Source organism: Suillus paluster (genome assembly GCF_016628075.1).
Source record: "Suillus paluster strain FC165 chromosome Unknown EDB91scaffold_47, whole genome shotgun sequence".
NCBI lineage: Eukaryota > Fungi > Basidiomycota > Agaricomycetes > Boletales > Suillaceae > Suillus > Suillus paluster.
The window spans coordinates 287,205-313,241 of NW_024537607.1; the positions used below are offsets into that span (position 1 = coordinate 287,205).

Below are 26,037 nucleotides of genomic sequence, written 5' to 3' on the forward strand. Positions count from 1 at the left end.
AACTGATGATTGGTTCTCAAGGTGGACACTTGCCCCTCTAGCGTGACGGTGATATGAACCAGTAGAAGATAAGTAGCTCTGGAAACTGCCTGAGCCGGAGAGAAGTTGTGGGCCTTTGTTAAGTTGAGGAAGTGAAGTACTAGCGCCGAGTTGGCTCATAGGTTCCATGCTTGTCGCGCCAGTGTAAGTTAATCCCCAACTGATCAAGGTGAGTTGTGTATTAGCAGCTGACTAAGTCTTCCCGGTATTAATTCAACAGTACTACTTGTCGAGTAAGTATCACTAATTACTCATCTTCCTCGACATCACCGAACTCAAACATCCCAGTACGATCGCGCTTTCGCTTCAGCAACTGCACCCTGCAGTTTACTCATAATGTGTGGATATGCACCAAGGTACCTGCAGCCCTTGCGGTCAATTGATGCCAGACCCTCGCGCAGCAGGTCAGCGTTAATGCAAGCCAAAGGATCTCGCATAGCGACGGGGTCATTAGGATCAATGAGACGCAGGTGGAGCGTAGTGCCTTCCTTGTGGTCAATGTTAGCAACAAGTTTGCGATCTTCGCACAGTTGACGGAAGCGCTGAACAGCATCTGCGTGGTACTCGCTTTCAGAAGACACAAGCCTGACGAAGCTGCGCAAAACACCATCAGTTCGATAAACACAAAATGCAGAACTGCACGATTACCTTAGGCGAGCATCTTGCGCTTGACCGGGCAGGGAGCGGAATTTGGGATCGAGAGGACGGATATTTGAAAATGCGACAGTATCTTGGTTTCCATAGTCGATGAATGTCACCTCAGCTTCCTTCTTAACTGCGGATGTACGACGAATCCTGGCACGATACCATGACCCATCCGAAAACTTGGCAGATACCAAATCTCCTGCTTTCGGCACGAAATTTGACGGTGCTGGCTGTGCGACGCGATGGTGTAGAGAAAAGTCGCGCATCAGCTTTTCCAAGGTCGCGATGCCTGACGAACACGATCAAAAATAGCCATTCGGTGATTCTGTGCGAGGCTTACCCTCAGTGTTTAATATTTGCACTGAGAAACCGAAGGCATTTCCTGGCCGGATATCACTGATAATGACGTCCAGATATTCCGACTTTAAGCCTCCAGCGTCATCTTCAGCAGCGGGAGCCTGAGCAGCCTTCTCTGCCTCTTCATCATAGTTCTCCCACAACTTCGAACAGGATCAATCATCAAACAAAAGCGCATCAAAGGTATTTCTTACGTTTCGTTGTGCTTGCTTGGCTTCTGCCTAAAATATAATAGCATCAAAAAAAGGCTTGACATCTAAGAATCCAGGTAACGCTTACTTCAGCTGCGTAAAGTTGTGTCGACCAGGACAAGCTGTCGGCGGAGAAGGAATGTACCGTCGCAAGGCCCTCCTTGACTAGAGAAATCGCGGCATTTTCACTCTTCAACCATAACGTTCCAATGAAACCGCCAGATTTATCGACGGTGTCCACTTCAAATTCCACGTCGCGTTGCATGTACCGGCGAGTTGCAAAGTCTGCAGCTTCTTGACCAAACGGTTCGCTCCTATCGGAAGGATTACGTGCTGTTCGAGGCGCTCGAATACCTGAGAAATAATGAGGCGTGGTTTGGAAATTGTTGTCCGTCAGTCTTACCATTAAGGACCAAGGTGAGCGACTGGTTATCTTTGGGGATCAACAGCCTTGAAAAAGTAATTAAAATTGTTCATCAGAACATAAAGGTAAACCGCACTTGAAGCGAGATCCCGAGGCGACATAGTCGACGACAGCAGATATCTTTCCTTGCCTCTTAAAGCCATTGATGAAAGTGGTGGCACGTGCACCCGACTAGAAGAGAGTTTGGATCTACAAAGAATAGCAACGAAAAGATATAACACACCTCTGAAATGTTGACGGGGGGCTTCGGAGTTGATTGTTCCTTACCAGAGTGGATGCCACGGGACTCCGCAACAGCGCTAAGGTCAAGAGTCAATGATACTACACACACAATAGGGTGTCAATGCCTCACGCTTGTTCTGCAGCCATGAGTTTGTCATAGTCTGGAGAACGATCCTCATCATCACGTCGATGACGGACAACGGAGGCAAGGCCTTTTTCCACCAACTGCTCTGCAACATTACTGGATCGGAAATGTCAGTGGACTTGAACCGCACGATATGTATCTCGCTTACGAGCTTTGGTTTCCGTATCGGACTGTCGCGCATTCACGTTCCTCGTATTCTCCCTCGCGAGGACGAATGAAATCGACCATAACTTTGACATGCTTGCCGATAAGCCTCTTGCGAAGGAATTCGCGAGCTTCCTGTGAATAGTAAGCTTGCTTAGGGTCGGAAAGTCTGAAAACTATCAGAAGATGTCGACGGTCAGAAGACACGCTACTTACTTGGGGCCTTTTGTTGAACTGAGCTGCAACCGGCGCTCCTTGCCGCTCTCCTTGTCAACGACGGATATTTGGTCACCACTCCATACTCGGGTGACGGTTCCGTCAAAGACGCGGGTATTTCCATTAGCAGCGCCGTTGGACTGGGCAGTCGTCGATGCAGATGCAGTTGGCACGTTGGCGTACAAACATGTTCGCTTTTCTTTTGCAGCTTTCTCAGCGGCACGTAAGCGCTCCATACCCCCTCCTGCAGCCAGCATACCAGCGTGCCAATCGACAACGCGAGCGAGCCCAGCAGCGACGAGGTGTTCAGCGACATTGCCAGCGGGATGGAGGACTACAGCGGATATTGCCTAACATACTCTCGGACACAGAAAGCAACGTACCAGTGCCAATAAATATTGATGCTGGTGGAGGTGGCGCATTGTTGGCCCCAGCTTGGAATGGTGTCGCTGTCGAAGTTGGCAACGACAGTATGATTACCCGTACCGGTCGCTGGAGTAGCCTGGACTCCGTGAAGAATTTTGCCTGCAAACCGTATTTCAAAAATGCTACTTTGGCATGTCAATTTACTTACTTCTTCCGCCCAAAGCTCCGAGGGTTCTCCTTGCTTCGAGGATGTCCTGGCACAACGAACACCAGCAAGTGCAATGTTGACCATTTGATGCTCACCATCCGGCATGAAAAGTCGGACTCGGAGAGTAGATCCGTCCCGGACTTGTTCCACGAGTGCTAAAACTGGTGATCAGAATACGTACCTTAGCCGCAAGAAGAAGGCCTACCGTCAAGAGATTTTCCCTTCCACTCCGAAACAAATGCTTGCGAATCAGTTGGCATTGATTGATGCACGGCACGAGCCTACTAATATGTCAGAAGTAACACCAAAGCATGATAGCCGAGAACACGCACCTGAGGACCATGAGAATTCCATAAACCTTTTCCCGCTGTCTTCGCTTCAGCCTCAATGTCACGTTTTCGGATATCGTCCTCCGAAGGGTCCCGCTTCGATTCCTTGATTTTGGCCCAACCGTTCTTCAGCATCTCAGAGGCAACATCCACGCCCCCGATGTCAGCAGTACCAAAGTCACGCGTGACATCATCATTGGAAGGAAAGCTATGTGTGGAAGTAAAAGAAATCTCTTTGCCTACCGCGAATGCACGCAGAAAATCACGAGACTCGAATGCCCATGGCTGGAAACAACTTAATCAATGTTACAAAAGATGCGGTGCTTATGCTTTACCTCGTCTTCTCGAGTCTGGTTTCCCATTCTCGGAGCCACGACATCAGCAAGATGTAGAATTCTGCGAAGTGCAACGTGTCAGACCGTCTTTCCCCACTAGACTTGCTGAGTTGCACACCTCTCCTTTGGATTCTGCCCTTGTGGTCCTGGACGTCCACGCAAAACAAGGGTGTCGCCAGAGATGACGGCTAGGTTTCATACCCTAGGGTTAACAGAATGCGGAGAATGGGACATTTCGCGCACACACATTTTACGATCTATACACAGTAAGTCAAGGACAGGAAACCGAAGAAAAGATTCAGACATACAGCTTTGAGCGACATTCTGTGAGTTTATCCAAGAAACACCTGAGCAAGAGGTAGTAGATGCAGACGACAGTAAGTTATTAGAAATTTAAAGTGCTTCACGCAAGGGTTCAAGCAGATCGACGTCAGATCCGATGGGAACCTATTTCCTTTTCCGTATTAACATACTTAATGCTGTTGCTAAACGACCTCGAGGACCTTGCAGTATGTAACAAAGCCGTGCACGACGTCCGCAGTCAAACGCCTGAATTAGTGGGCTTTGCTTTGCCTACGGCTACGAGGGAAATAATTCAACGCTTAGAATGCCAGATCGTTTTGCTATGCACATATCACCAAACTAGCTGTGTCAATCAACACGTGCATACCGGGTGGGGTCGTACGCCCTGGGCACAGCAACTGCGCACATATGAAGTGCACCGCGGAAACACAACACCATTCCCCATAAGCTATCCCAATACCCTCATTGCTCCGATTATGTCCCCCTCTCGATTTCACGAGCATCTTACCTCTGACCGTGATAGCGATGGCGACTTGCTCTCTCCCCCACAAGCCACGGGCAGCAAAGGCAAACAGCCAGATAGAGTTGACGTCATGGCACAAATTCACACAGCAACTATGACCCCCACACCCCTCAAAGAACTACTAAAAGACCCTGCTGTTATCAACACGCTACACAACGCGGATGGGAAGCAGAAGAGTCATAGACAGTCATCTAGCTCACAGCACCGTGAGCCCAGTTACTCGGCATCGACGTTCATGAGCCTGGTGTTGGCTGAAGAAGAAAAACAAGCACATCACCTTAGATCGACCCTTCGGTCGACAGGGAGCAGGCTTGATCAGGAAATGCGCAGGGCAAATCAGGCCGAATCTAAAGCAGAATTCGCAGAACTCCGAGTACAGGAGCTGACCTCGCGTGTCAGTACTGCTGAAATGGGCAAGCGTTACGCGGAACTCGATGCTGCACGTGCCAACGAAGAGATACGGCGGCATCAAATGCGCATTGAGAGCCTGGAAAGAGAGGTCAAGCAACTTCAGGCTGACATCCGCATCCTAGAGAGGCAAAGAAATGAAGCCGATGAAAGTGCATCACGAGCACGGGATACCGCGAGGAAGTTTCAGATCGAGCTCAGCAAGCAGCAGACAAAGGAGCAAGGAATAGAACAAGGTCGAAGATACGGTTCGAAGAAATGGTTTGTTACTGGGCATAACGAGGGTTGGGATGCTGGGTACTCGGAGGGCTTCGAGGACGGCAGGGATGATGGGTTTGAAGAAGGCAGACAATATGGAATCCGCGAAGTACGAGAGTCAAATCCGGGATTCAAGCAGGGTCACAAAATTGGTCGGAAAGAGGGATTCGAAAGTGGCCGAGATCAAGGTCGGCACGAAGAACGTGAACGTGCGCTTCATGCCTTTGACGAATTCTTTGCTTCAGAAATCGATGAGGATGATTTCACGGTGAGTACTCGCCCATCACATTAGTATTTCGCCGCTGACACGAGCATTTCTGCAAGGCACAAAAAAAGGCGCAAAAATGGACTGAACGCATGCAGCGGTCTTCATCGCCAGCCAAACTCGGACCTGTATGGCTGAAACGTCCATTGTACCGTGATGCTGTGATGTGATCCAGTGAATGTTTATGACGAGAATTCGTGAAGATACCCGCTGCGTATCACGCATACCTGGACTTTACTATATTAGACCTCAATTATGACTTCAGAAGCTCAGCTGCATAACTAGACAACTTGGACATACCTTTAACTATCTGCTGTGTCGGACTGGTGGACATTTTTAGATGCATGTACCCTCAATTTGAAAAAACGAACACACGGTTCGTCACCACAAGCACCGCGCAGTGATTGCGAGGCTCGAATAAAGCGAACATCATTCTGCCATGCTAAAATTGATGACCTTGAGTGAAATACATACCTACTTACAAGCTTTGTTTCCACACCTGCGAAGTCCGGACACTTTCCGTGGGCGCTAGTTTGGCACAGGTTTAAAGCACTCGTGCGTGGGAATAGACTATGATCTGATAAACTTGCTTTATAATTATCAGATCGATCCGCTGATCGTTGCAACTCAAACGGATAGAGCCTTTTGCACCTACGTATACCTGTTTCTGTTTGTTACATCCAGCTTCATTCCTCATCATGAGCTTTGCGAATCCCCTTCCATCGCCTGGTCTGGGGAGTGGCCGTCGCAGGCCGAAGAACCTTCCGAGTTTACCTCTGTCTGCGTTCAGCCCACCAAGCACAGGGACTTCTGACATGTTCCCCTTGCCTCCGACTCCCAGCACGCTCTTTCCAGGCGAAGTAATTGACGCTCATTTGCGGTCTGAGGCACCTCAAAGTGCTGGCACTGATCTGGCTGGCACTGAGGTCGCAGGTGTTGTTTTACTGTTAAACAACCTTGGGATGCCAGAAGGGTAAGCTTTTGACTTTAAGGGAATTCTACATTTCCTTATCTTGATTACTGTACTCAGGCTGCAGTCGTCTCTTTTGCAAAATGTCCGAGTCCTTTCTGTGGCGGCTCCCTTCGAGCTTAGCAGCCCCATTCCATCGGACTATTCGGCTCACTCAGAGTCATCCATTCCCCAGTCTCTTTATACCTCATACACAGCTGCGCACGAGGAACCAGAAGCTAGATCTCAGGCTATTGAGACTTTGAAATGGGCATTCTCAAACAGTCGTCTTATCGATATTGACGTTCAAAGTGATGTCATGTCGAACGTCTCAAAGTATGAAGTGTTTGAAGACCTTCTCATGAAGGCCACAGCAGATCTCTCTAGAGACAAAAAGGTCCCTACAGTCCTCTGTGAGCGGGTTTCGCCCTGATGTGAGTGTTTCGAACTGACCGAATTTCAGCGAATATATTACCACCGCCCCATGATCTGAGCCTGCCGATTGTTAAGCTCCTCACTCATCCAAGTTACCGCAATTATCAAGCACACTCCGCAGCCCTGTCGTTGGTACCGAATCTTTATGTGAAGTTTACGCCCCCCATGTGGAATCAAGCCGTACCAGGTCCCGCAGATCCAACTTCAGAAATGGATCAACATCGTGAATGGAAACGAAAAATCAAGATGTTCAGTAAGTATTCAGAAATTCTTATGCATCGGTGCAGCGCTAACTGATCCCTGGCAGTTGGCCCCGTGCTAGAAGCGTTTGGCTACGAGCGTATTATTTTTGGCACTTCACCTTCCTTTGCTGCACCCTCGTTCCCAAACCCCGCGGACTGGTACGCACTTGTGCGGGAGTCGTTTGCAGAGCTTGCGGTGGAGCAGGACGCGATTGATGCAATCTTTAGTCTAAATGCGAAAAGGATCTATGGACCCTCATAATGCCTTTGAACCTTGCCAGCTACTTCTGTACAAATATCTCTTTGACCAGTTGTCGTAATCGAACGATATCCTGTATATGCTGCGGTGGAATTTTCAAATCAATATCAGATAAGGTCCATTGACTAATAAACGCCCATTACGTATATTCCGTCGAACAACACGGTGACAAGATGTTTGCTCGTCCAGCGGTGTCCATATGAGATGACTCTCGAATTAAAGCTGCAGGGCCTCCTCGCGTCGCGCGAATTGAAGAGTCAGGGTCGTCATCCGTGCGTGCAAAAGGACATCATCTCAGGGGTGCTTCTATGTTTGGAACAAGTGACCGGCACTAAGTTTCCTTTCTAGTTCGCTGTGCTTCGACCGATTTCCGTTCTGTAGGCCCATTCTATCAGGTTTGTTCTATCCACAGTTTAGCTTACCTCTTGCTAAGAAGGGCATACTTAATCATACTTGTAAGAATTATTTCACAGCTAAATTTACTTGGGGACCCACAAACTGACAGCAGGGCAACGGCGAGGTGGTTGCCTGGTCTCACCAGCCAGTCTCTTTAACCGTGACTCTGTCCTTCACCAGTAGAAGAACTCCTCAACGCGAATGGACAGTGACAACGATGCACGAATAGGGTACGGTAGACGTGCATCATCATCGTGAGTGCTCGTGTCTCTTGCTATATCAATGGGACGCCTACCAATCAAACGAGGCTAGTAGCAGTAGAGAATCTTCACCTGCTGCTGTAAGTGGAATCTTGCTATTTATCTTGGTCATTTTGCATGTTTTCCTTCTTTCATTCTACTTTCCGTTGCTGCGCAGTGTCTCACATCTTGTATCCAACCTTGCAGAAGCGGCAGAAACGGTCGTTCACTCCCAACTCCGACGATGAAACCCTCGTAGTCCCTGCACCGATCGAAGATGAAGATAATGCGGATACCCCTTCCCGAGATGGCACACCAGCGCCATTGATTCGCCAAGCAGTTGGTTTCTCATGGCAGCCGTCCGTAATTCCCACCGCAACTGTCAACACGTACCAGGCTGTCTTGCCCTCAAATACGAACGCAATCCAATTTCTCCCAGGACAGGCACCACTTAAGAAAAAGAAAAAGAGAGCCAAACCGGAGTACTCCGCTCAGACAGGCCGGTTCAGGCTCTCCCGGGCCACCGAGCCCACATCAGCACCCACACCAGAACCCTTAACACAGCCCGCACTATATGCTGGCGGGGGTCCTTACTCTTCGATGTATCGGATGAGTAGCGCTGCATCGCCTAGTGCTAGTGTCACAATGTCTAATGCTTCAGTCGCTGATGCTGCCTCTCCAGCTGCGGAAGCTCATTCCCCAGCTGCATCTTCTACAATAGCATCCACCACACGTAATTTCCATAATGCGACACCGGGGGCATATAATAACACCACTGTAGGTCCAAGGCACAGCCGCGCCCCAGGCCAATTTGGCGGACCGGCCACAAATACCAAGAATAAGCGGAGCAAGAGATCAACTGGACAGCATACTGAACGGGACACCGGTACTTTAACTCAGCCGTCAGCTCCAAGTCGCCAACCTCAACCTCCTTCCACTATGTATTACCCACCACACCCAGGAGTGCAATCGCATTACCGCCGTGATTATGAGAGAAATCTACGTTCACGCTCGCCCTCCACAAGTGCGGTATCTTTTCAAGAACCTGCGAGACCGACTTCTTGTAACGTGGTAGTCTCCGCATTACCTCCCCGATCTGACATTTCTGCAGCGGCACACGAACGATCTACGGCACCTTCAGCCTCTGGGGCACCAATGCGACCTCTTCGGATGTTGACCCTCCTCATCGAGGACGTTAGAAGTGGAGTTCCTGATCACCAACTTGCAGAGATCAAAGTGGTTCTTCGGCCAGGCGAAGAATCAGACGGTGGTTTTTGGGCAAATGCCAAAGAAGTCTGCGAGACTTTGCAGGCTGGACCGTCGCGGATAGACGGTAGGTTACACTGCCGACTAGCGATTCGCCATTGTGAGCTTTGTTTCACAGGTCCTGCGAGGGTATACACGCTTCGCGGAAAATATCGCCAGTTTTTCATGCGTGTAGACGCTGACAACGTCCTCGAAGCAGAATCGTGCAATCTTGGCGTGAGCAAAGAGCGCACGCTTGAAGTCGTAGTCGAGGCTGTACGTATGGTTTGACACGCTGATTGCCAAGAAAAGTTGCTGATTTCACTTCTTAGCCTGTCCCAAAAGGCCGTTTGCCTCCCCCTCCCCGAGTTCCTCGTGAACTACAACCAACGTCCAGCTCTGACTCCGATACGGCTCTATCACTCTCTCGACAGCAAAGCTCCAGGCAAGCAATGCATTCGGTAGTCACACGCGATACGCGTATCGATCTATTGTCACAAAGTGATTACCGTCCCCAAAAGAAAAAACGTCCCTCCCAAAGCCATTCGTCGCCTCAAAATAAAGCGTCACGAAGCTCAGTCCAGATGACTCCTTCTCCTAGCCACACACCACGCCGAGCGAAACGGTCAAGACATGGAGACCAGGGAAACTCCTCTTCATCCGATGAAGAAGAAGTACGAGAAATATCGCCCCCCATCCCTGGGCGTCATGCGGAGACAGCAGATGAGAGGGACGATGCAATTGCTAATTTCATTCGATCGGACATAGAGAGCGACAAGGAATGGCCTCGATGCATGTCAATCATCTCTCATGGAGGCCCGAAGCGTGTTTCTGACATGCTGTGGTCCTATAATTACGTTGAAAACACAGTCAAGCAACACGAAGACAGAAAAACGCCGTCACACTGGGATGGTGCGCCAAACTCCAGGGTTGAGAGGGTAAGTCTACGGTTCGTAACGTTATCCAGTGCAGTGTTGATTTATCCTGTTACGCAGCGACATGTTTGGCGTGCTCTGAATCTTACTCCTGAGTGGGGATATGAATGTCGAACTGTTGTCAGTCTTGTTAGCCATTACGGGAAGTACGGGCGGAGGTATCAGGACCCGCATGTCATCAACGAGATTGAGAGTACGGCTGCTCCTACAGAGAAGACTTGGAAACAGTTCGTCAAGCTGCTATACTCCATTGATGCACAGTATCTGTCCGGTCGATTGATAAATATGTGAACGCTTCAGCTCTTGTATGTAGTACCGTGGCACTACGTCACCTCTTCATCATGGCATCGGTGATGCTCTCGCTCATTAACCTCTCAACATTCCCTCGTATACTCGTATTAGCTATAATTATCCTCACCTAATGCAGATATATGTTTCTTGGATACTACCCTGTAGGACGTTCTAAACAACACTGTCCATCAAAATGCATACAGCTATAATATGTCTACTTAGTGTCCTGACGTCCATCATGGTGTGAACGGCAGCCACGTCTTTCCCCTGCGCAATGATATCGCGATCTGACGCGATTCTCTTGTATTCTCCGCCCTGCTGCTCCGCTAGTAAAAATGCGACGGAGAGCTGGGTGCGGACTGATCTCCTTCATTCTCCGTATCATCTGCAAAGTCAGGCTGCTTGTGGAGATAACGATTCCAAGAGACAACGATTCCAAGGACGGACAAACATGAATACCCGCCGAGTGCGTCTGGCTCCGAGAACTAAATCAGTTTGTCTTCCGTGGTGATCAGAGGTCACGAAGCCCGGCTACTTTGACGTCATTCATGAAATGTGCTTGTCCAGACCTCCGTCTGCCTTCAGTGATATGGAATGCGGTACTAGGGAGCGAGCCGGTGGTGCGCGAACGTTCAAGGGAGTTTGAAGCCAGCTCTCCAGCCTGTGAGTAGCTTCCGCAGATCAAATTCAGGCTACAACCAAGCTGTTACATCAGTAAAATACCACGTTACTTAAGCTGCCTTAAACAGACTTAACTCGCACTTAAGTGACTTTGCAGAAGTTGACACACTTTGCCAAAATTTCAATTTCAACATGTTCAGAAAAAAGTGGTTGGGTTATGTTAACATACATATTTTATTATAGTTTGCACTAAAAAAATCAAGATATGCCAAGTGAATGTTGCAGGAGAGAGCAAACAGTTTTCAGCCAAGTCAGCCAAGTTGATTAAGTAACGTGGTATTTTACTGATGTAAGACGATACCAATGCGATGTACGTTGGATTGGTGTTAGTTTATGGTTGTATTGGTGATTGCTCATACTTCCAATAGTTCTCGCTGCAATCGTCAGACTTCATAGGTTGCGTACTGCAGCTGGTAAGTAGTTCCAAATCTCAAGCTTATTCCTTCATGAAGGGGAAAAGTAAGTCGAGAGTACAAGGGTGCATGCAGTATTGTTCGCTTTGCCACCTTTGTGCAGCTCAACCACCATATACATACCCCCTCACCCCTTCCTCCAAAGGCAATGCATGGGGACACATGTCGGAGCGTTGGAATGTATCCATTACTACTGTCAAAAAAATCTACATGACGGGCGAAAAAAAAACTCGAGACACTGACTCTCGTGATCGACGGGCTTTTACTCATCCGGCACCTCAATCTCCCCCGAGTTGATACCATCGATGATGTCGTGTGGGGGTTGGCCATCGACTGTGCAACCAACACTCTGGGCAGTGCCGAGAATCTCCTTCGCGCCGCCAGCCATGTCCTTTGATAGTGACTTGGACTTCATTGTTCGGGCGATCTCGAAAATCTCGTCAAGAGTGACGTTGCCCGAGTGCTTGATGTTCTTCTCCTTCTTCCGGTCACGGGGAGGCTCTAGCACAAGCGATATGAGAGGGGAATGAAATACAGGTATAACTGCGCACCCTTGAGCGCCCGGATGACGAGGGAGGAAGCAGAAGGAACGACGGAGACTGCTGCTTGCCGATTCTGGATCGTAAGCTGGACAGTCACGCGTAGACCCTTCCATGCAGAGGTAGCTTTGGCAATATCTTCTCCGACCTTTTTGGGTGACTATTTCGAGCTTTAGCTTTTTGTAATTATTTGCGACCAGACTGCAGACACACACCAGACCGAGAGGACCGATTTTTGGGGCAAGTGCTGACGATGCACCAACTTCACCCCCTGTTGCCCGGAGGTAGATAATTTTGATTTCGTTGGGGTCCTAACATGATGGTTAAAACTGTATTACGGGTGGAAAGTAAGAGAGCGGACGGACGAGCTTGGGGGCCATGGCGAAGGTGAGGAGGTCGATCGCTTTTCCCTGGGATGACTAGAGATTAAAGTTCAAACCTCGAAGTAACTGTACAGTACCTCAGCTTAGTCACCGCTGTTCCCACGCTTGTGCCGCTCTCTTCACGACCGCATATTTTACGCACAGTATCATTCTCCTCAGCCAAATATTGACATGTTAAACACGGGAGGACCTTCAACGGTATGGATGTGACAACAATTTAAGTGACTCATATTGGGAGAGCAGGCATGCACCGGAAGACAGGCTGGAAGGAGTCAGACCTTAACTTCCTCTAGATGGTGACGCCTTTCCAGCGCGTTCTAGTTGCGACGCGGCGCACACTTATGTCGAGAAATTTACGGTGGCGCTCAGCCAAAACACCAAGCGAGAGCACGTGACCACGATCAATTCCCTTTTCGAGGCGGGATTCGCTGACCTCGCTGGCACATGACCAGTTTGTGTGACAGGCGTGAGTTTTGGTTGAAAAAAACAGAGCGTTTCAACAAATGCGCTGGCAGGACGGAACAAACGCGAGTGGGGTGCGGGCATGATTAGCGACGGCGAGTGGTAAGGTAGAGTATCAGTAGTATGCTACTAAGTAGTAGGCAGTGAGTGTGGAATGTACAGAGTCAGCCAAAGCAGTGAAACATCGTAGCGAAGCAGTGAAAGCACTGAAAGGCAATGATAGTATGTAGTAAAAACGGGACCGGTATCACTTGTTGCGAGAGATACGGTCCCCTCGTGCAGCGCGTGCCTTGTTCACAGCCTTCAGAAGTTGCGTGTGCCCTAGCTCGGCCTCTGGATAGGCTGCGAGGAAGCGTGCCTCGTTCGACTCGTACCTGGAGCCGAAACAGAGGGTTAGCAGTGCCGGCAGTGTAGATACCAGTGCAGGGACTTACTGATTAATGAACTCTAGCGCGATTGTTGCACGTTGGTGGTACTTTGATGCAAACCGTCTATTTGCACCTTGGTACCAGTGCCTTGGCCAGTCCTTCAGTGGCGTTGTCAGTCCTCGGTCTCGATCGCCAACAAGCCAGTGTTCGACAATCTCCTTCCAGGAGTTGTGCTTCGGGCTGGTGGTTCCGTTGGGACGAGAGACTGGGACCCGAGGGATCACAAGGCCAGGTGTTGGGAGTTTCTGGGTACTTGAAGCCCGAGTGATGCTGATGGGCAGCGTGGTGCAGAGTTGTTGTGACGAGGTGCAGATGGATGGCTCGGTGGTAGGGAGAGTGTGGCTGACGACGGGCCTGGGTAAAACCGGCTGTTCGGCTCTCGCACATATGTCTCTGACAGGTGGAGTTGGTGTGCGGGAGGCACACTCAGAGACGTTGGTGAAGCGGGGGCCTGAATCGAGACGCTGGAGAGCGATTACTGTGGTGCAGGCAGCCTGTGCTACAACACTCGTTAGGGAGCGCATGTCATTGCGAAGGGAGTTGACATCTGCTGAAACGGATGCGTGCACCATGCGAAGCTCTTCTGTCGATGCTGGTCTGGCGAGAGCATGTTCGCCAGCAAGGGAGGCATCAGCACCGCGGGAGATGGGGGCAAGGGCATCACTGTAGTCAGTCTCATATGCATGTAGTTCGTCGAGGAGGTAGCGAACGAGTGTATCACGCTGAAAATAGACACAATGAGAAAAAAATGCTGCATCAGTCAAGTGTCAGTCATAAGAACATGAGACATACCTGCTCGCCATCAGCCCATCCCCCCCACCAACGAACTTTAGCGAGTGTCCACCGCTGGCCCACTGGAGCAAACATGAACCAATATTGCGCACCTCCCCGACGAAAGCAGTGAGTTGAGAAGTTACCACGGATGCCAGCGCCAGCGGTTGACTCATTGATCCATTTTTGTACCGTATCGTGAGAGATTGGCTGTCCAGGATGCACAACACCATTTGCACTCATCGCAGGAAAAATGAAGTCGTTCGGCTGGAGAGTTCGCCCGTAGTGAAATGATTCAAGCCACTTGATCCAAACTAACATCCAGAAGAAATTGTCGCAGGCTGGCATGTTGGGGCGTGGATAAATCTTGTAGTGATTTGCTGCCAGTGGTGAGGTCATTTAGTCATCCGGCTTCGATTTAATGTGAGCAACTCACATCTCAGATCTGCTTCCCATTGGCCCTTGTCCACCTTCTTTTGCCATCCTTTCCGGTGAGCGAGAAAGATCTCGAAGTATGATGTGCATTTACTCAGCGTGAGTGTCTCGTTTGCAAGGTACACGCCGAGCACCCCATCCAAAATAGTGGTATCAAGTGAGATATCCTTTCTTTGCAACTTTACAAGCTCAAAACACCTGCGGGCAAGTTAGATCGCGCACGTGCTGCGGAAAAGCTAATCAGATCTCACCTTGTCCATAACGTCCATCCGTTCGATGTGAACGTGACTTGTTCAAGATGGCGAGTAAGTTTTGTCCTCATTTCCAAGTCCAGGTGCATATCCGAAGGCTGAGCACCACTCATCACCTTCTGAATCATCTGTAGTGCAATCTCGAGTGGACACACAGCCTGGTGCCATCGGAATGCCCGATCCATGTAGTCCTTCGTCATTGCCATTGAGTGAGTGCGATCTCCTCCCTCGGCACTTGCCTTATGCTTGATGGATGACAGCACATCATAAATGTCTGCAGAATCAGCAGGGTTTCCTTCCCAGCGCTGCTTCGCCTCATTGAAGTGCCATTTGCCACGATAGGTATCACCATCTCTAAAATGTAAGTCAGTGCTCGTATGCTCTAATTTGTGTACGATAATACTCACGATAGCTCCCACAGCTTCTTAAATGCCGAACGGATGCTCTCGACAGTAGTTTTGCTGAGGTTCTCGTGGAACCCTTTCAGGGACATGAAGAGCGCCAGTGCTTTGTCAGAGCATCTGTTCGGGATGCTCTCAAATGCATATTTGAAGGCCGGGTCCTCATACACGTCATTGTCGGCATGTATTTCGGCAGTTGCAGGCAACAGAACGAGTGAGTTTTCAGACGTGTCACCCCTCCAAGTCTCGCTGACAGCAGAACAGCTCGGGGTTTCGAAATGGCTTGCCAACCATTCCCGTCCACGCCGAACATGCCCGGCATAGTTCGTCCTTGTGTTATTTGCCTGAAGGTGAGTTTTTATTCCATGTTCCTTACACTTTTGGACGTCTGCTAAAGCTGTCTTCGCAGCAGCTGATCTTGTCTTTCGCCCAGCTTTCTTCTGAGCAGTGTCTGGCAGCTGGGGGGCTTTCGCGGAATCCTTCTTGAGTCGTGCCATACTTTGTGAACACGAACGAGTGAGTGTGGCACAAAGGTAGTTCAAAATTTCGGGACGGAGATCATTGTCAGGGGCCTCTAACTAGTTAATGACAATTTCACATTTCACATTTCACACTATTTAGATTAGGAAACGACAATTGATTGCACTAGGCACTAATATACTGCTGCACTACTTGGGGAGCCATATGATCCAGTATTGTTGCCGGAAGACGCATGTACGAGGGAGAGAATTTCCCTTGAGCTGAGTTGCCTAGAGTGTTGTGTGCCAACCACCGACCATCGACTTTGATATTATAAATAGCGATATCATGCCGCAATGCCATCAACGTTCCACGAGCAATTATTTTGAACACCGGCCGGCGGTCTGTGTGGTCCGCATGCTGACGGGGCAACTAAAACACGAGTTAGAGTCTATAAAAATTGAACCACATGTGCCGCCTACCTTGCATATGGTGCGGAGACATGCACCCTCCCACACACTCCCGTGCATCTTGTCAATGATGGCATCATCGTCCCAGCCCAACTGCAGCCTGCAGAAGTCTGCAAGGTCTGCAAGATGTGGCTGGGAGGACGACACGTCCAGTAGCACATTCTCCACGGCTGAAAAAGATGTCGGAGGATGGACATATTTGTCGATCACTGCACGACGTGGAAAATCGCATGGGATACAATCTGCGGACAGCCTTATACCGACGCTTGAGGTCATGGTAGGGGTCATTGGTGAGCATAGTGCGTAGTTCATCGACGAGGTCCTCCGCAACGCTCAGAGAACTCCTCCGGCGGCATAGACAGGAATGCGCAGAGCATATTCTCGCCAATTCTGCTGCACATAGCAACCTTGTGAGCAATCTCAATTCCACAACCAGGCACCCCTCTATCATAGTCTCCGCCCACCAGGAGGGCAATGAGCAGCCGATCTCCTCGGGTCAAGGAGGCACCATGCTCGAGACCATCCTCCGTATACACTTGAACATTGAGATAGTCCTTGTCATTCTTCGCACTGCGACAAATCAATGGCAAAAGCATGAGAAAAACATGATGGCATACGTTCTAATTATGCACACGCTCCGAAGATCAGAACATCACTGTCCTCGGTCATCACGGCGTTGATAACACCGTGGGTGTTCATGGCAGCCAATTCGGCTTTGGCTTCACTCGGGGCCTGGGGAGTGGTGAGACAACAGTCTCATTTGAGGTGAGCAAAACTTACCTTGGTCCACTGAAAGCCAAACAACTCCAGCATGCGCTGGAAGTCATGGGTGAGCCAGTGGGGGCTGTCTGATTGTTCGACCCTTGTCTGGCAGGTGGCTCAGGCTATCGAAGACAAAGACCACATGCAGGGGAAGCTTTAGTAGTGCGCCCAGCCGAAAAATCAGTCGAACCCCATATCCATAAATCCTTGTTCACTGGTGCATAGTATATTCTTCTTTGGTTTATTTGACAGATACAGTACTTTTACCTTTCAAACTCCCTATTACGTTGCCTTAAGCGGCTCGGACCGATTTACTCTCACATATCCCCATACATATCACGGACGATCGACCGCATGTCCTGCGTACATTTCTAGCGAACCACGAGGTAGCTCGGACATCCCAAGCGATGATTATCTCCATTATTTACCTAGTAGCCGATTTTTTACTTAAGGGATGTTCTCCGGGATCTTCACAGTCGCAGCATACTGCAGATCGTAAGCGCTCAGCTTTGCCTGGGCAATCTACACAAACTCAGTCCTCTCGCGATCCCAATGCTTCGAATCATTACCTGGGTTTTCAGGATGGCGCACATGGACAGCTCTCTCCCACTGTGTGCGCCATTTGTTTGGGGAGTCACACCCACAGCTTCATCGACTGCACCGCCGAGTGTCTCTGGAGCAAGTCCCACCCTGTGCTCACCAACAGAGTCAACAAACAGCTACTATTATGTTCCAACAACCAGCCACTCTGCCTCGACTGGCAGAGGAGTCGTGGATGCAGCAATCGCTCACACAATGAACGACACATTTGCACCGGTTGTCCTTCCACCACACACGGATCTCAGCATTGTTCTCAAGCACAGAAAGTTGCGGCCGATCACACCTTATAATTCTTCCTCCTGGGAACATTTGCTTCACTCTCATGATCTACTCGATCGCTACCCGGATATCCCGCTTGGTTTACGTGCAGGTTTCAATCTGCACCTGCCTTTGCTGCACTCCACTCAAACCCCACCTAATAGTACTTCAGTTCATCAATATCAGGATGTGTTCTCAGCCATTTTGTCTCGCGAGCTGCAAACCGGTCAGTACATCGGTCCTTTCACTCGCCTGCAACTTGTGGACGCCCTGGGACCCTTCCAATCCTCACCCATATCAATCATTCCCAAAGCTGGCAAAGCTGGAAAATATTGTGTCATTCAAAACTTCTCTTTCCCTGATATTCTGTCCCTGGCTCATCCATTACCATCCATTAATTCCATGGTTAACTCCGATGATTTCCCGTGTACATGGGGGACATTCGACACAGTCTGTACCATCATCCGTGGTCTACCACCAGGCTCTCAAGGTGCCACACGGGACATGGCTGAAGCTTATCGCACTGTTCCGTTACACCCTTTGCAGTGGCCAGCAACAGTGGTCCGTTTGTCGGAGGATGCCTTCTGCATTGACACCTGTACCGCCTTTGGCATGGGGCCATCAGCCGGGGCTTATGGTCACGTTGCTGATGCTGGGTCGACTTATTGCGAGCACAAGGTCTTGGACTGATTGTCAAATGGGTCGATGACCACCTGTTTTTCCGCATCCGCAAAGAGCATCTCATTACTTACAATCATCAGCGTTTGTTGGTTCATACTTGCCTGGCCCGAACAGGCCAGCTTCAGAATGGTGGTCGTCTATGGTACAAAGGTGACGAATTTAGTGACAGTTCATTTGATGAGTTTGCTGAAGACTGCGGTTTCCCGCTCCGCGACTTATCTGAATCTTCAGTTCGCTCGCATGAAAGTGATAGTGAATTCACTTTTGACTTCTGCGACATTAACCGCACGTCCTCCGATCTCGATATACCTTGGGAACCGACAAAGGACACCTTGTTCAGCTTTCAAGTTGTGTACATCGGTTTACTGTGGTGCCTCACGTCGCTCACAGTGGCGCTGGTGGAAGGAAAAAAGGAGATACTCTGCCACCATCACAGCATGGTCTTTGGACGTCACCCATGTACTACTCAATGTTCAGAAGCTGCATGGGAAACTTCTTCATGCCTGCCTCGTGCTTCCCGCTGGACGAGCGTACATCACCTCACTCGAAAGTATGCTTGGAGTCTGTAGTGCGAGTCCATTCATGCCACATCACTCTGTCCGTCATCTCAACGAAGACCTCAAGTGGTGGTCTAAACAACTCTCTCTACCTTTCGTCGGTCGGTCAATCCCACACCCAGTTCAACTCGTCGATGCTCGGGCCTTCTTAGACGCCAGCACCACTGTCAGAGTTGGAATTGTTATCGATGGGCATTGGCGTGCCTGGTACCTATGGCCAGGATGGCAGACACTCAATGGAGAATGGGACATTGGCTGGGCAGAGGCCACCGGTTTCGAACTTCTCATCCATGCCCTCCTGCGGGCCTATTCCAGAAGTTCAGTCTCACTTCAGGGTCTATTGTGACAATAAGGGCGTCGTTGATGGTTGGCGCAATGGACGGAGTCGCAATAGGGCCACCAACATTGTTTTCAGAAGGGTCCAACATCTCCTCGATTCCCAAGACAATTTCTCCTCTTTCCATCTCCGCTATGTCCCCAGCCAAGACAATCCAGCAGACGGGCCTTCCAGAGGTGTCTTCCCCCCGAGGCATTTCTTGCTCCCACCCATTCCTCTCCCTGGGGATCTCGAAAAATTCCTCATCCCGCCGTCTAACCCAGGCACTTCACAAATGGACACAGTGGCTAGTCATTTGCAAGCTTGGTTGACCGGAGAAGAAGTGAGACTTCCCGCAGTCACACTGCTCTCAGCTATGAGGCCACGCGCTGTCGGCGCTCCATGTTTTGCTAATTCCACTCCCTTACTGTTGCCCGCACCCACAGGTCCACCGCATCCATATGCCGCCAGTTTGACACCTTTGCTATCACCTCTTCGTCCGCATTGCCTAGCACGCGATCGCTTGCGATTATGGGTACCTGCAACCAAGCACTCAGGCACGGATCGTGCTGGAGCGCCAGTTCCAGTCTCCAAGGCCGACCTTGATAGAATTCTCCTCATCATCTCTCATTCTCATGCTTCCAGCACACATGAAACTTACGGATCAGGGCCCTTAGCATACCACGTATTTTGCGATACTCGGGGCATTTCTGAAGATCAGCACTGTCCAGTGCCACCCGTTCTACTTCTAGCCTTTGTTGCGGCCTGTGCAGTGTATGCAGGTGCCACGCTCGAGAATTACTTTTACGCAGTTCGCGCCTGGCATCTCCTTCATGGAGCACCTTGGCTACCAAATCATGCCGAATCATCCCTCGCACTGACTGGCGCTGCAAAGTTGGCCCCTCCATCCTCCAAGCGTCCAAAGTGCACTCCTTTCACAGTGGAGCTCATCATCAAAATCCGGAGTGTCCTGGATCTGTCAAAGCCGCTACACGCTGCCGTTTTCGCATGTCTGACCACTTCATTTTTTACCATTGCTTGCACAGGGGAGTTTACGGTACCTTCTCTTGTCAGCTTCCACACCGACCCCAGTGCCTACATCAAATTCCGTGACATTCATTACAACCAAGATCAGAACAGTTTCAGAGTAGTAGTCTTTGGCTTGCTGTGGACCAAGACATCCGCAACTGGGGAGGACGTTTATTGGGCCGCGCAGTCTGGACTAGTTGATCCCCAAGTAGCTCTCCAACAGCACCTCACCATTAATCAACCTCCCCCTTCTGCCGCTGTCTTCAGTTGGTGTCATGTGGGAGGTCTGCAGCCTTTGACGAAGTCCACATTTCTCACCTGTCTGCAATCCGCCAGAGATCAACTAGGGACTGGAGCGCTAAAAGGGCATGGAATTAGAATTGGTGGCACTTTGGAGTACCTTCTCCGTGGCGTACCTTTCGACAGCGACAAAATGATGGGGTGCTGGAGTAGCGATGCTTTCATACTCTATCTTTGACAACATGCTGTGGTGCTTGCACCCTATCTTCAAGATACGCCAATCTTAGAACCATTCATGTGCTATGCCATACCTCCGCCACGTTAACTTTCGGTAAGTTTTCTACATCGCCTTTCTCCTTTTGGTTGGGGGACAAGCATGTGCTTGCTGCGTTGACGGGCTCCTTAATTTTCGGGATACACAGCTCATACTTGTCCTTTCTGCTAGGTCCTTACAGTCTGTTTCAGCCTAAAACCCCTGTGGGGTTTTTTACCCAAATAAGCCTTTGTTTGTTGCCGCCGTCATTATAGTATTTGTTTGTCATCGTCGTTATAGAATTTACTTTGCCTTATCTTGTGCTCTCCCTTTGAGTCTAAGTGCATAGACGTGAATTTTTCCAGATATCCTGACTTATTGGGAAAGCCAGGTGATGAAATGGTGTAGTGTGTCACACGTCACAGGGGGTGCTGAATCGAGTGAAATACTACAGTAATCGCGACAGAATGTAGTTACAAAGCTAAACATAAGATAACGTGTTGAAGCATGATGACTTCAACTCCAGCGGAAAAGAAAAGTTTCAAAATGAAAGAATGATACAAATGAAGCACGTATGAAGTCCAGCAGACGTCCTTGCACTAAGAATCCTCTTAGTGTCAAAAGGGGTGACAGATATCATTGAAGAACTGGTACCAGCAACCTTTGTTTTCCGAATTTTCATCACCAACTACAACATGTCCCTGTTATTTTCATCTCTTGTAAGAATGAAAGCGTGTTAGAAGATAGAGCTGAACTCACCAGGGGATTGCGCAAGGCATCTGCCTCCCTGGCAGAATCCTTCCGCTGACCACACATTTACTGTTTTGAGAGGTTTCCTTCACTGTCGAGGTTAGCGGATGATGCAGGGTCATCAGGCAATGAGGTGCACGCATCGGTAGGAGGTTCATCTTGCTGCTTTCCTTTACCCTTGTCTTCTTTGCTAGTGCTGAGCGGATCATTTCCAGTGGGTTTCTTTCATCGAACACGCATTGCCCGTCCCATGTGCTTTCCTTTACTGTTGAGGCCGGCGGAGGATGCTGCATTATCGGGCAATAGCGTGTGCACGTCGGCAGGGTATCATCTCGGTGTTTTCCTTCATCCTTCTTTGTTTGCCAGTGCCGGGCTGGTCATCCACGAATGAATGGCCCATGATGAGGTGATTGTATATGACATCCTGATTGATTTCCTCATCTTCCTTTCTTTCTTGGCATTTCCCATCCAGCATTGGTGGGTTGCCTGTGGTTGTCACAGGTGTGTTTGGGCGAGCACAACGGAAAAAGGACCTGCATTTGGGGTGCCCGGGGGGGTGCACAATCCTAAAAAGTGTCAAAACCTGGACAAATGGGGGGAACTAGATGATTCCGGCTGGCAATATTACAAGTGCTAATCATCAGTACTGGCTATGCCACTGCATGATGAATCATGAGTTTCACCTTGACAGAATTGTTGCATGCATTATTGGGCACATCATCAGCAATGTTATTAGTACGTGGAGGCTTTGTAGTTTCTATCTATCATTGTCCTGTGAGCAAGACGAGGCAAACAGTCAAGTGTGAGAGTACTGACGTCGACGAGTTCAATTTCCTGCTGTGCATCGACATCAGTACTAGTGCCATTGCATGACGAACCACGAGATTCACATTGTAATTTTTATATGGATCATCCGAATCGCCGGTGTTACCAGGCGTAGTATCCGCCTGTGTTGGTCCTGTGAGCAAGACAAGGCAGACAGTCAAGTGTGAGAGTAACGGGCGAGTACTTTATCGATGAGGTCTCATTGGTTGACTTCCACTGGCCTGATCTGTTAAACCAAGAGGTGAGCCCCGAAAGAGTCCAGTGTTGGGGGCCAAAACAACTAGCTAACCTTACACATTTCAAGATAGTCTCGATGGATTCTGTCGACTAAACATGTGATCAGCGCCACATCCTATAGCTAGATCATGACAACGGCCTCACCATCGTAACCACGGCGCCTCAGGATGTTGATGTCTGTGTCAAGGATGGTCACAAGCGACATCACATTGTTCTTTTTATACATAGAAAAAAGCAGACAGCACAAAGCTGCTGCAATACTAAAACTGATGAGCATGCATCTTGAGCGGAACAGAGCACCACATACTCGTAACTGTCAGCCTTCAGCTCCTTGATCCACAACACATTTACACCATCTTTGATTTGGATCTCAGCAGAGAGATCGGTGGGGTGCGCCTCCCATTCCCGAGATCCAGTTGCATGTATGAAATCCAATCTCTTCGTGACATCAAGTTTGCAACAAGCTTGTACAAAGAATTGAGTCTCATCATGCCAGTGTAGAAGGCGCATCCCCTCTCTAAAGCACTGTTCATTGAACTCGTGGAGGAAGATAGGTATCTTGTCGATGATAGAAGATCGAAGGGCCTGAGCCCTTGATGTGTGCAGCATCTCCTTGTCCGGATCTACGGTGTGTTTGATGCAAGAGCTCAAAGATTTGACACCCATATCCAAGTAGAACTCTGCTCGGGATATGTAAGACAGTTCCAGGAAGAATGGAAAACTTACTTTCTAGTAGCTCCTCCCAAGGAGCAATATAGATACAATCACCAAAAGTCAAAAGGTCTTCCATGTCATCCGCTGTAGGGAGTATCCCTACGCTAGGCTCGTATCCACCACTTTTCCAATGCATCAGGCATCCATCCGACGTCCATCTGACACCTATCCATTCCATCCGATACACATCTGCTTTTCGGATGACATGCGGATACCTTCAGATCTCCCCCTATAGCTTGTGCATCCGCCGCATCCGTCCTGTCCACATCCATTCTATCTCATTGGTACGTACTCACATGCATTTTCTTGTTACTGACAGAACACAGACATATCCTCTCACACTCCAGTATTTTTCGGATAGCTTATGGCACGGTCTAGACTCGCTACCTATATATCTATGTTCCTTGAACATACTGTACCCTATAAGCATGGAGGGTTTCGGAAAATACTTACTGGATGTAACTTCCTCCCACTTTTCCTGCACCTTACAAAAAGATCGCTTTGACTTATACCCACTATCCATCCAACCTTTAATGAACTTCCTTCGATTTTGATTTGCATCCCGTCCGATCCGCAAGTATCATCTGCTCTATCCGACGAATCTGTATGTTTCACATCCTATCCGTTTCATCCACTTTTGCGGATCTTTCATCCTATAGGGTCGCTTTAGACAGAGACTAGTATTTTCCCCAGTAGCAATCCCCTTAAGGGTCGAATGCACTTGTTCCCAAGCAAGGCAGCAGGCAGCAAAGACCCAACTGTGTAGTAGATTGACTTCACTCCGCTGCACTTGTTGTACCCACACCGCGACCAATACTTCTTCGGCCTTGCAAAGTTTAAACGTGTCTGCCTCTTGGCTACGCCCATCATTGCTCTTCCCCCATCAATATCCCAAGAAAATTTGGGCATCACGCAGTTCCCCCTCGATGTTTGAAGGAAGTGACTTATGACCCTTCGCGATCAGACGCAGCTCGGCCAAGTAGCTGCAGCATGTTAGTACTATGAATCAAGGTTCCAAAAGCGATATGCACCTCTCCTCGTCCCCAGCCATCTCACGGAACTTTTGTGGACACTTGAGGAGACCTTCAACAATGTCAATGCATCCAGGGTCTTTCTGACACGACAATATTCCAAGAAAGCATTGGCACTGAGCCCAAAGTCAACAAACTTGAATAACCGCCGGTAGAGGTGGCCTGATGGGTATGATGTTGACTCCAGACAGCACTCGCGGGGTGGCACATGTTCATAAGAGACGCCGTTGGATTGTGGCTTCTCGTACGATACCTCTATAGGAACAATCTTGAGGTCTGCAATCTTTTCAAATGTTTCTGTTGAGAAAACTGGACATCTTATCAGCATGAATGAAAGCTCCGGTATCACAAAATTGATTGCTCACCTTTTTCAGCAAGAAACTTGAACCACTTCTTTGCTCTCTCTGGGTTACCTGGCGGCTTCGATTCAAGAACTTGAAGTAGTGTTTCAGCGGTAGGGCCTTCTTGAATCTGCAGCTTTGCAATGATCCTCTTGTCGTCCAGATGGCCAAAGCCAAAAATTGCCCAATTTGCATCCGAAAATACCTTTCAAATCATGGAATCAGCTACGCGTGCCCAGTGTCTTTATGAAACAGTGGTTAACAGACCTCATGGTGGAAGAACTGACAAGGCTGTCCATCTCTGACACCGGGGATGAATGCGTGCGAAGGGAACCTTGACGGATCGAAATGCTCTTCAAGCTCTGTTTCATATGATGGTCCACAAAGAGACGACCACGCAGCTTGTCTAGCAGAACAATTGGATTCGGATGATGTGATGGTGATGAGTTTCTCTATTGTAGGGTATTCGCGCAGCCCTTGTCTAGTGAGGAATAGTGCTTTGCGATGTTTGGTTAGTGTGACATAAAACATCAAATAGTTCACGACATACCTTCCTCACTGTTTGAATTCCAGGAGTCACATTTGACTACAGGCAATCTGAGTGCCCGGTTGATCTCTGTAGATGCAAAGATCTCTTTGATATGATGTCTTTCACCATTACTGCAAGGGAAGAATTTCATATCCATCACATGAGTCACATCTTCCTGGGGAGATGTTCTAATGTATCTCGCTAGGTCCATGACATTCCATCTATCATCACTGTTCAATCTGTGAGGGGTCTTAGCAAAGATGGTAAGGTCATATCCCTAGTGACTGACTGTGTTATGAGTGAGTCGATGTCGCACCGTTTCTGCACTCCCGAATACTGCAACACCCGCACTGTGCGGGATTCCACGAGAAGTTCTTGTTTAACGATGGGAAGGTCATGAAAAATGTCGGCATAAGGGAAGTACGTATCCCGGGCCGCTTCATGGAAGGTACATTCGAGATAGTCATAGGTATGCAAGCAACATCCTTCAAAATCTCTCGAACTTCGGAATGACTTTCTTTGTCTTGGAGTGTGTCCCAAAGGTTACTGAGAACACTGAGGACGTGTTGCGCAAATGTTGGCGCTTTCGTGATGTCGTGTGCCGGATCTGGTGTCCCATCCATAAGGTGTCGAAGCCAATGTGCAATTGTCATCTTTTTCCATCCAAAAGTGTCTGAAATCTTCGAGAGATCCAGGCCTTGAATAAGGGCTGGGGGAATTGTGTCTTCTGGAGAGGGTCATCTTGACAGCGAACGGCCAGCATTGGTTCATCAATAAATTTACTGATGGAGCTAAATTTGATCTCCTTCCCCTGCCAATGTGTTCTGCCTACTCTGAGGAATTTGTTGCACC

The 26,037-nt window shown here is 49.2% G+C and overlaps 5 protein-coding genes across 5 annotated transcripts; 2 read left to right on the top strand and 3 right to left on the bottom strand.

Moving 5' to 3' along the window:
• Positions 1-193: 193 nt before the first annotated feature.
• EDB91DRAFT_1146762 (uncharacterized protein) lies at positions 194-4,005 on the bottom strand. Its single transcript, XM_041319256.1, has 17 exons — positions 3,926-4,005; positions 3,740-3,809; positions 3,622-3,682; positions 3,290-3,571; positions 3,163-3,238; positions 2,958-3,112; positions 2,767-2,908; positions 2,384-2,717; positions 2,172-2,336; positions 2,009-2,119; positions 1,880-1,955; positions 1,733-1,827; positions 1,321-1,630; positions 1,236-1,262; positions 1,025-1,184; positions 688-973; positions 194-633 (listed from the first exon to the last, which is right to left on the bottom strand). Exons 1-17 carry the CDS (start codon positions 3,942-3,944, stop codon positions 315-317), a joined length of 2,688 nt encoding a protein of 895 aa, XP_041174894.1. The 5' UTR covers positions 3,945-4,005; the 3' UTR covers positions 194-314.
• A 677-nt stretch (positions 4,006-4,682) lies between these two features.
• Positions 4,683-7,266, top strand: EDB91DRAFT_1056865 (uncharacterized protein; the record flags this gene model as incomplete). Its single annotated transcript, XM_041314036.1, has 5 exons — positions 4,683-5,385; positions 6,063-6,351; positions 6,409-6,740; positions 6,791-7,015; positions 7,070-7,266. 5 exons carry the CDS (start codon positions 4,683-4,685, stop codon positions 7,264-7,266), a joined length of 1,746 nt encoding a protein of 581 aa, XP_041174895.1.
• Positions 7,267-7,635: 369 nt separating this feature from the next.
• Positions 7,636-10,730, top strand: EDB91DRAFT_1146767 (uncharacterized protein). Its single transcript, XM_041319257.1, has 8 exons — positions 7,636-7,913; positions 7,975-7,999; positions 8,106-8,631; positions 8,680-8,961; positions 9,010-9,231; positions 9,283-9,419; positions 9,476-10,081; positions 10,139-10,730. Exons 1-8 carry the CDS (start codon positions 7,861-7,863, stop codon positions 10,367-10,369), a joined length of 2,082 nt encoding a protein of 693 aa, XP_041174896.1. The 5' UTR covers positions 7,636-7,860; the 3' UTR covers positions 10,370-10,730.
• A 995-nt stretch (positions 10,731-11,725) lies between these two features.
• On the bottom strand, positions 11,726-12,382 carry EDB91DRAFT_1250881 (ribosomal protein L11; the record flags this gene model as incomplete). The annotated part of the gene is made up of 4 exons (XM_041323278.1): positions 11,726-11,964; positions 12,015-12,162; positions 12,218-12,313; positions 12,368-12,382. The coding sequence occupies 4 exons, from the start codon at positions 12,380-12,382 to the stop codon at positions 11,726-11,728; spliced, it is 498 nt and encodes a 165-aa protein (XP_041174897.1).
• A 712-nt stretch (positions 12,383-13,094) lies between these two features.
• Positions 13,095-15,630, bottom strand: EDB91DRAFT_1056763 (uncharacterized protein; the record flags this gene model as incomplete). The annotated part of the gene is made up of 7 exons (XM_041314030.1): positions 13,095-13,221; positions 13,282-13,700; positions 13,755-13,997; positions 14,068-14,426; positions 14,483-14,679; positions 14,733-15,086; positions 15,140-15,630. 7 exons carry the CDS (start codon positions 15,628-15,630, stop codon positions 13,095-13,097), a joined length of 2,190 nt encoding a protein of 729 aa, XP_041174898.1.
• Between the last annotated feature and the right edge of the window lie 10,407 nt (positions 15,631-26,037).